The sequence below is a fragment of the Nicotiana sylvestris genome, unplaced genomic scaffold (genome assembly GCF_000393655.2).
Source record: "Nicotiana sylvestris unplaced genomic scaffold, ASM39365v2 Un00001, whole genome shotgun sequence".
NCBI classification, from domain to species: domain Eukaryota; kingdom Viridiplantae; phylum Streptophyta; class Magnoliopsida; order Solanales; family Solanaceae; genus Nicotiana; species Nicotiana sylvestris.
In genome coordinates this window covers 465,101-475,473 of record NW_027184337.1, presented here as the reverse complement: position 1 = coordinate 475,473, position 10,373 = coordinate 465,101, and the positions used below count along the sequence as shown (strand labels likewise).

The following is a 10,373-nucleotide window of genomic DNA, read 5'->3' as shown; positions in this document are numbered from 1 at the left end:
TTGCTAATTATGCTCTAGATGAAGGAAATATTGAATGTCATGATTTCTGGGATATGGACTCAAAATGAAGGAGGATTATTAATGAAGATAAGATGCAATGTCCCCACATAAGAGTGAAGGTTGCAAGGAATTAGGAGGAAAAGAGGACACAATTCTCTACCATACTCGGATCATTCTTGAGGAGAGTTTGGTAAGAAAATTTAAAGCTAACATTATTTACTTTCTTGCAGGTACACATTATGTGTTAAAGCCCTATTCTTGCAGACTCAAAGTTGGTAGTGTTAGTGATGTACACTCATTTTTCGGACAGAAAGCTGAAGGTAGACACAAGCGTGCTCATTTACAGAATAAAATATAAGCAACGGGAAAGAATCGAGGAATCAGACTCGATAGAAACAAAAAGAACTCAGGCGTGGTGGCAATTACCAAGGTTTTAACTTTGTGGAACAGTACTGTTGGGATAGCTTGTCTCTAAAGATGTGCTGGAGCGTAGAGGCATTGCGGCTTCAGTCAACAAAGGCAAAAATGCAGCTGCTCAATGCAAGTTTTCACTTTTTTCGCCATCTGACGCAAATGGGGAGTTGTTCTTCGATATAATAGGAAGGCATGCACATGGGGAATCATAAAAGTGATTCACTGATAACAAAGCTCAAGCTTGAACAGCTTTCACTTTCGAGGATCACAACTCACGCGTGAACAACTTTCACTTTGCTTTATATACACAGCTCGAGATGTGTGTCTCCATGGGAGTGTGCAAGGGGAGATTCCAAGAGGTATGGGAATTAAAATATTGCATAAAATGCACACCTACAACAAATGCATCAGCTCTTTTTTCAAAGGAAAGCACATGCTTATGGTGGAAAACAATGGATAATTTGCACAATTATTTGTTCAAAAAACCATGGTGCAAAATCATTCAAATTGGATGCACAATGGCTGCACATGGGAGGAACCAATATTGATAATTGTTTAATCACTTGGGGAAGATAATGAGGACCTCAAAAGATTAAGGCTGCACATGCACACATGGTAATGTGCAAAGCAGCAAATGCGACTTTAAATGAATCACGGATCCATTCATGGACTAGTTTTTATTATACAATTTTTAGTAGTGTTGTTGTGATATCAACTTTGAGTACACTACTCAACTTTGATAATAGGGTACATGTAATCTCCAAGGTTTATTCTTTACATTTCGTAGAACATTAAGGCACTTTATTGTTTTTTTTGCATATTTTATATAACTAAAAATTAGCCCTAGGCACTTGCCTAGCGGATTGCCAAAAAAAAAGTACGAATGAATGCAAAATGAAGAAGACCAAGAATAGTGATTCCGTCAATATTCATCGGCCATAACTCTTTCATCCGGCGAGGGAACACTACAAAATTGGTCTTAAAAGAACACCATTCTCATCACAAACAACCTCCCTTTGTTTTTTCACTGATTTCTATATCAAAAAGCTACAGATCTTAATTCTAGTTTTTCCAGTTACTGCAGCATCGAGGTATTTCATTCAAACTGCTTCGTTATTCAACTTTGTAATGTGAATTTGTTATGCTCTAAGCTCAAGTGTTGGTTTGTTGAAAAACTATATACTTGTATAACAATTCTACTGATTATCAGTTGAGTTCGAAAATTACTGTAGCACGACATCTCTCTTGGTGAATTATCTGGCAGATTTTCGATCTAGATTTTGGCTACTATTAATGTAGCATCACATTTCTTCAGTGATTTACAATTTTCACGCGAAGTTTCCAGATTTTGAAGAACTCCTTGTAGTATTAGAATCGTCCTTAGTGTTCTGGGTTGATTTAGGGAAGACTGTCACGTAGTGCTGCCATGGCTACTATGGCTAGTGTCCAGCCACCCTCTCACGTTGGGCCACCTCCACAACCACCCCCCAACATCACCCATCCTTCTAATGGCACAAAATCTATGGACTATACAAATGTTATAAAACCTACGAACAACACTTCGACAATGCAAGAACGTGCAACAGTAGTTGAGCCAATTCCTCCAAGACAAGCCCATATATTTCAAGGACAACCAACTGTACGATTTTCTTAAGCAGAAGTTGAACGCATGAATTTAATGGAAGGTTTGCAATAGGCTGTTGTTTGCAAATTTTCATACGGATGGCCAGATATCAATGAAATATGTTGTATTGTTCCTTTACAGTGTGGTGTCAAAGTTGAATGCAACATTGGATCTCTACGTGATAGGCACATTTTGATTTGTTTTTCATTATGGCAAGATTATGTAGACTTCTCGTCAAAAGGTGTGTATTATGTAAAGGATAAGCTTGGAGATGAATATCAATTAAGAACATTGATTTATGATGTTAAATTTAAAGTTGACGAAGAGACTCCTAAGGTAATTGCGTGGATCGCATTCCCTAATCTGCTGCCTACTTATTTTGTAAGAGAATACTTGTTCTCCCTAGATTCTGCAGTCAGTAAACCCCTCCATTTGGACTTGGCTACTGTCAAGAAAACTAGACCTAGTTGTGCTCGCATGAAAGTGTTGGTGGACCTGCTAGCAGACCTACCTAAGAAGGTTCGATTAGACATTGTTAATGAGCCTACTGGAGATATTAGAACTGAGTGGGTGACTATCAAATATGACTATCTACCCAAGTATTGTAAGGAATGTAAGCTCCAGGGCCATGATGTGTTCGTATGCTGGAAAATTCATCCTGAACTAATGGCTAGCAGAAATGATGAAAAGAAGGCTTCAACTAATGCTGTAGTGCAGCCCAACAAGGATAACAAAACTAACAATGCTCCAATAATGGTTCTTTCAAGTGGTAAAGTTGTTGGCAATCAAGTTGCTCAATGGAAGGAGGTCAAAGATAGGAGAGTGCAAGCAAAAGAGAAGCAGGCAGCAGATTTAGCAAATACTGGACAAGAAATCGTGGCTGTAAACAATCAAAAAGGAATTCCATAGCAGGTTCAGACAACAAACAAGTTTGCATGTTTAGAAGTGGAAAATAGTGAAGAACTTTGTACAAATCAGCTCATTAACAGTGCTGTCCAAAAAAATGCCTCCAAGTCCATAATTCCTGTGACTGAAAATAATGCAGACCCCATTAATATTCATACAGTGGCGGAGAATGAGTCAGAAGAGCTACAATTTGATTTTTCGACTAGACAAATGGTACAAAAGGTAAATTCACCTAGTTCATCTAGGAGACCATTAGCTATGTCAGAACCAAAGAAACTGAACCCTGCAGCACCTACTTTCAATCCTACAGCAATAAGAAATCATGTAGCAAATAGGAAATCAACAGCAGATTGTGTACAACAAGATTTGGGGAATGATCAGCATTTTGACAATTACTCAACTGCCCAATGGGTGCAAGAAGCATTCAAAAATAATGTAGTTCAGGTCAATACCTCATGTCAAGACATTCCTTCACAGGACACCAAAGTTGAACAACATTTAGCAAACAATAAAGAGAATGACTTAATTGAAGATACAGATTTTGAGAAATTCAAGACCAATGAAAAAGATAAATGGGCAGCGGGGAGATTATAGATCAACCAAACAGAGGAAGTCTTAGCAGATGGGCAGATTCCAGATATAATGCATAGTGAAGAAGAAATTGGAGGAAATGAAGTGGAAGATGAGAATCAAAGTGTTAATTGTAATGCCAATGCAATTAATATTCAAAGCATAAGTGAATGCACAAATGCAGCAGCAGAAAAGACAAAAGAGGGGAACATCAATATTATAGATCCAGGAGGGACTTTACATAATGATGTTAGTAATGTCTTGAAAGAAGCTGAAAATGCAGACAAGAACCAAGAGAAAAATTCAGATAAGAACCAAGAGAAGACAGTGCAAGTCTATGCAAGAAGTGTTGTACCATTGAGCACAGTGAGGGATGTAGCAGGAAGTGCTGTTCCATCGAGTAATACATAGCTTTTGACCAATGAACATGAGGAAAAAGCTGCTGACCTTACCAATCAGGAAAAAGATGCTGAACTTACCAATCAGGCATATGATGTTGTGACATCAAAAGAAGCAATAGAAGCACATGACCAAGGTGGCCACACAGAACTTAAAGGTAGAGACATGGATGAGGAATCCACTACACAAAACTTCCTTAATGTTGCCAAGCAGGGTGATATGTCGCCAAGGCTTATTGATATAGTAAAATCTGCAACAAAAGGAAAAAAGAAACAGTCAAAACAGACATCTATTGTCCCAGCTAGTGGAGTACAAACAAGGAGAACACTGTCCAAACCCCAAAACATTTAATGGATGCAATTATAGGAATTGTCAGGTCAGTAAATACAATGCAAGCATTTGAAAGGCTGATTACAATGCACAGAAAACATCACTACGAGTTCATATGAATCCTTGAGCCTATGCAATAGTCTCACAAAATGGAGAGGTATAGAGCAAGAATTTGTTTGGCACAGGCTATGGTAAATGTATCAAACAAGATTTGGGCTTTTATTGATGAAATATCTGAGGTTACTATTCTATATAACATGACTCAACAATAGACTTTGAGATTAACGCACACTGAAACACATGTTGAGCTCATCCTTACACTAGTTTATGCCAAATGTGATCGCATTGAAAGAATTGAACTATTGGATTCTTTGTATGCAATGGCATCAGATATGACAGTACCATGGCTAGTTGGAGGCGACTTTAATGTGATATGGGATGAGGAAGAGAAATTTGGAGGCTTACCAGTTTCTCTCATTGAAGTAGATGACTTTAGGCACTGCATCAATACCTGCAACTTGACAGATTTGGGATTTAAAGGAAGCATATTTACATGGTGGAATGGAAGATCAGAGGAAGACTGTATTTTTAAAAGATTGGACAGATGTTTTGGCAATCATGAATGGCAACAAACCTTTCCGGGATTGAAGTAACTCACCTGTCCAAAATTGGGTCAGATCATTGCCCAATGCTGCTGAAATGTGATATAGAAACTCCTCTAATTAAGAAGTCATTCAGATTTCTTAACTTCTGGACTAAGCATAAAACCTTCAAAAATGTAGTAAAGGAGAATTGGAATGTTGATTTTAGTGCTAACCATTTCTGCATTTTTAACTACAAGTTAAAGAAGCTTAAGAAAGCACTATCTACCTGGAGCAGAGCTACATATGGGGATATATTCCAGAAGATTGCAATCTTGGAGGAGGTGGTCTTGGTTCATGAAAGGCAATTTGAAGTCAATCCTACACAGATGAACAGACAATGATTACAACAGGTACAAGCTGAAATGATTAAATATCTTGCATTAGAAGAAGAATTCTGGAGACAAAAAGAAGGCATGTTATGGTTCAAAGACGGCGATAGAAACACTAAATTCTTCCATGCTCAAGTTAATGGGAGAAGGAAGAAACTGAAAGTATCAAGGATCAATAATTGCCTTGGTAACTGGATTGAAGAAGATCACTTAATAGCAGAAGAAGCACTAAAGTTCTACAAGGATCAATTTACTGAGAGTGAAGTTCATAATGCTTTTGATATTCTAAATCATGTACCTTCAATGGTAGAGAGTGATCAACATGAAAGATTGATGGCTTTGACTTCCAATGAAGAAGTGAAGAGAGCAGTTATGTGGTTGAATGGGAACTCAGCAGGTGGACCGGATGGCTTCACTGGATCCTTTTACCAAACATGTAGGGAAATCATTGAAGAAGATGTAGTAGGCATGGTTAAGGCTCTCTTTTGCGGTCAGCAATTGCCAAAGAGTGTGACACACACAAACCTGGTTTTATTACCAAAGAAAAACAAGTTATGACCTTTGCAGACATGAGACCAATCAGTCTCAGCAACTTTGTTAACAAGATTTTCTCGAGGGTTATTCATGAAAGGTTGGTTGAATTTTTACCTAACTTAATCTCACAGGAACAAGCAGGTTTTGTGAAGGGAAGAAGTATAGTTGAGAATGTACTACTAACTCAAGAAATCATTACGGATATCAGGTTGAGAACAAAAGTAGGCCCAAATGTTATGATTAAGCTAGACATGACAAAAGCTTACTATAGGCTATCATGGCTATTCCTGACCAAAACGCTAAGGAAGATAGGATTTCCTGAAGCGTTTATTTGATTGATCTTTGATTTGATTGGGAATAATTGGTACTTTATTCTTATAAATGGGAAGTCAAATGATTTCTTCAAATCTTCGAGGGAAGTTAAGCAGGGTGACTTTGTCACCAAGCTTATTCATTCTAGTAGCAGAAGCAATGTCTCGGGGATTGAATTCACTACACCTAACCTGTATTTCTATGGATTTGAAATGCCAAAATGGAGCCAAAAAACAAATCATCTCTCATACGTTGATGATACAATCATTTTCTCCTCATCTGATGAAAACTTACTGAGACTTGTCATGGAGGTTTTGCAAGCTTATGAATCATCGTCTGGTCAACTGGTGAACAAAGCCAAATCTGCCATATACCTGCATCATTTAACTGATAATGAGGTGATTAACAAGGTTGAAAGGATTACAGGTATAGGAAGACAATGTTTCCCTATGACCTATCTTAGATGCCCTATTTTTTATGCAAGAAGAAAGAGTGACTATTACTAGGGATTAATCACTAAGGTCATGGACAAACTGTAGTCGTGGAAAGGCAAACTCCTATTCGTAGGATTCAGAGCTGTATTGATCGCAAATATCATGTAGAGTATCCCAATTCATATGTTGTCAGCAGTTAATCCACCAATTTATGTGATCAATAAATTACACAGCATTTTTGCCAAATTCTTCTGGAGCAGCAATGTGGGAGGCAACTCTAGACATTGGTCATCGTGGACTAACCTTTGTATGCCTTATGAGGAGGGAGGCATAGGCTTCAGGTCCCTACATGATGTATCCAAGGCACTATTCTGTAAATTATGGTGGAATTTCAAGACAAAGCCCAGTTTATGGAGTGCATTTATTAGTCAAAAGTACTGCAAGAAACTAAATCCAGTAATTGTACCTTGGAATCATGGATCCCACGTGTGGAGAAAAATGCTAGAATGTAGGGACTTGATTGAGCATCAAATCTACTGGAAACCGAGAATGGGATCAGCTCAATTATGGTTGGACAATTGGACTAAGCTGGGAGCCTTATATTTCCATGTGCCTGCAGAGTTTGGTATCGATGAGGATATTCAAAATGTCAATGATCTGGTTGAAAATGGTTTGTGGAACTTGGAAAAAATATTTCAGACTCTACCTAAAGATTTGGCAAACCACATTGTGCAGAATATTAAACCACCAAATGTGTGTGCAGAGTTAGATACACCATTCTGGATGGTTGAAATAAGAGGTCATTTTTCAGTGAAGTCTGCATGGGATTACCTGCGAAGAAGAGAAAACCCAAGATTAGGTTACATGATGATATGGGTCAAAGGCTTACCTTTCAAGATATCCTTCTTCCTGTGGAAGGTGTGGAAAGCCAAACTGCCACTTGATGATTTCTTGCATAAAATATGATACTCTATGCCATCAAAATGTTGGTGCTGTGCTGATCCCAAGGAGGAGTCATTAGTACATTTGTTATTCACATCCAATGCTGCTAGGAGTGTTTGGAATTACTTCCTGAGGAGAGCAGGAATTGCATTTGAAGGGTTATCATTACAACAAGCAATTACAAAGTGTTGGACGACACTAGTTGTTCCTAGATTGAATCCAGTCTTACAAGCTTTACCTGCATGCATTGTATGGGAACTTTGGAAGAGAAGAAACAATTTTAACTATGGAGAAGCAGTGTCAGTGAGTAGAGTTATTTACCAGGTGTCATCTACTATGCAAGCTCTAGTCCAACTAAAAAAACTTGGATTGCATGTTCCTAACAAGTGGCTGGACTTACTGACAATGAAGGAGAAATACACACCTCGATTGAAATATGAAAAGGTGTTATGGGAATTTCCTCCAAGAGGGTGGATCAAAGTAAATATAGATGGAGCATGTAGAGGGAACCCAGGGAGGAGTTCAATTGGTTTCTGCATAAGGGATGAGGTAGGTGATTTGATATGTGCAAAAGGAAGGGATATTTCTTAAGGAACCAATAATGAATCAGAAGCAGTAGCTATTGTGGATGCATTGAAGATGTGCAAAAATCTTAATTATTTTCAGATATGGCTGCAGACAGATTCCTTGCTATTAAAGAACATTATAGAGGAATCATGGAAGCCTCTTTGGTGTATTACTGATCATGTTGATGAGATTTTAAGATTGAAGGAACAAAGTATCATCAAGGTCACACACATATTCAGAGAAGGGAATACATTAGCAGACCACCTTGCCAATTATGCTCTTGATGAAGGAAATATTGAATGTCATGGTTTCTGGGATATGGACTCAAAAGGAAGGAGGATTATTAATGAAGATAAGATGCAATGTCCTTACATAAGAGTGAATGTTGCAAGAAACTAGGAGGAAAATAGGATTCAATTTGCTATCAGGCTCGAATCATTCTTGAGGAGAGGTTGGTTGGCAATTTTAACGCTAACATTGTTTACTTTGTTGTAGGTACTTCATTGATGCTAAAGTATTATTTTATAGTAGAATCTCAAGTGGTGGTATTAATGTTTTACATTCAATCCACTGAGAGGACATTAAAGTTGAGCTTTGGCATATTTTCAAACATCTTTTCATGGCAGCTCAAGTGTAAAGAAACTCCACAAACATGGAGGGCACGTGAAATTGATGAAAAGGTGAGCATGGGCATTAGGCACACAAGGTGGTTTCAAGGCACACTGAAAAAGGATATACCAAGAACCTTTGAAAACTGTGTAGTCGTGCGCCTTTTGGCACGCCTGGTTGAAGGCTACACAGTGAGGCATGGAGGTATCATGCAACGTTTTAAAGTTTTAGAGCAAATGCTGAGCATAAAAGAGACAGGCATGCCATTGTATGTTCCCCAATTTTATTGGAAAAAGGTGCTGGACAGTAATGAAAAATTCAGTTGCTCAACAATTATTTTGGGACACTCACATTCTATTATTTTAATGCACGCATGCTCATTGGGACTGATTGCACGGGAATCTGCATTGGTAACCATGCGTCTTGGACCTCAAAATGTGGAAGTGCTGATTACAATGGCAGATGCACGCTGGTTGTGGACATGGTTTTTCTTGTCGAGACAACAGCTGAGAAACACTAAACAGAATGCTATAATGCACGCACATGGGATGAACATGGGCTACTATAATTAAATATGGCATGTTGCGTTCTGCTGGACAAGAATCTTGGATTTTAATCCACGCATGATTAAGTTGGAAATAAGCCATTACAGCCTTTTGATTCTTAAATGCACGCATGCTTTCACATGGATTTTGCACGCTCATTAGGGATGAAAATGTGACGTGCAGATCAAAGAGATGCAATGACACTATGCACGCCTGGCTCAAGGGTGAATGCAACTATCTAAGACCAATACAAATACATGGGAAAAATTTAATCAAAGGTGGGTCTGCTTGGAAATCACGTGAAAATAATGCAACAATGACGAAGATTAAATGCAACAAAGAAGGTTATAAATGGATCCATGCAAGGCAACACGTGTACAGTAGCAACGATATAATTAAAGTGGCTATTTTTGCAATTGAAGGAAGCGAAAATGGAGTGTGGCTATTCATGCAACCTATGTGTTACGCTAGGCTGGGCTGCTATGCAATGGAAGACCATATTTGGGCCAAATGATTCGGCCCGCTCGCATGGGCTAATTGTTTATGCATGTTTTAGTGATCATTTTGTGATATCAATTTTGAGTACATTACTCAATTTTGATAATAGGGTAAATGTAATATGCAAGGATTATTTTTTACATTTGTTAGATTATTTGCACACTTTGTATTTAAATTATTATAAATAAAAACTAGCCCTAGGCCATGCCTAGTGGATTGCTTTAAAAAAATAAGTACGAATACTATTATATTTGTTATTTAAGATATATATTTTTCGTGAATATACATTAATTAGTTATCATATATTTATAATTAATATTAATACCTCAAAACCTTGATTTATTAAATAAATGGACAATTCCTAAAGTTTCTATAAAAACCATTTAGGCCCCTCAAAAAAGGATTGATATTCTTCGAGCAATATGTTTAACAGTGCTTTCTTCTATAATCCTTTTTTGAGGGGCCCTTGTCATCAAAAAACATGGTGTAATAATTCATAATCTATTCTAAATATAAATAATATATATATATATATATATATATATATATATATATATATATATATATATATTGAAAAGCTCAAGGATAACAATCAAAAAATATTAAAATATTGAATTGTAATATGTGCTAGAAGAACAGTATTTTTTGGATTGTTATAATATCATGGATCACATTACGTTGTTGAGTAGTAAAGGTGTCACATGGCATTCTACTCA

The 10,373-nt window shown here is 37.4% G+C and overlaps 1 protein-coding gene across 1 annotated transcript; it reads left to right on the top strand.

Annotated features, from left to right (window-relative positions):
• Positions 1-5,249: 5,249 nt before the first annotated feature.
• LOC138884599 (uncharacterized) lies at positions 5,250-6,085 on the top strand. The gene is made up of 2 exons (XM_070165629.1): positions 5,250-5,744; positions 5,882-6,085. The coding sequence occupies exons 1-2, from the start codon at positions 5,250-5,252 to the stop codon at positions 6,083-6,085; spliced, it is 699 nt and encodes a 232-aa protein (XP_070021730.1).
• The last annotated feature ends 4,288 nt before the right edge of the window (positions 6,086-10,373 follow it).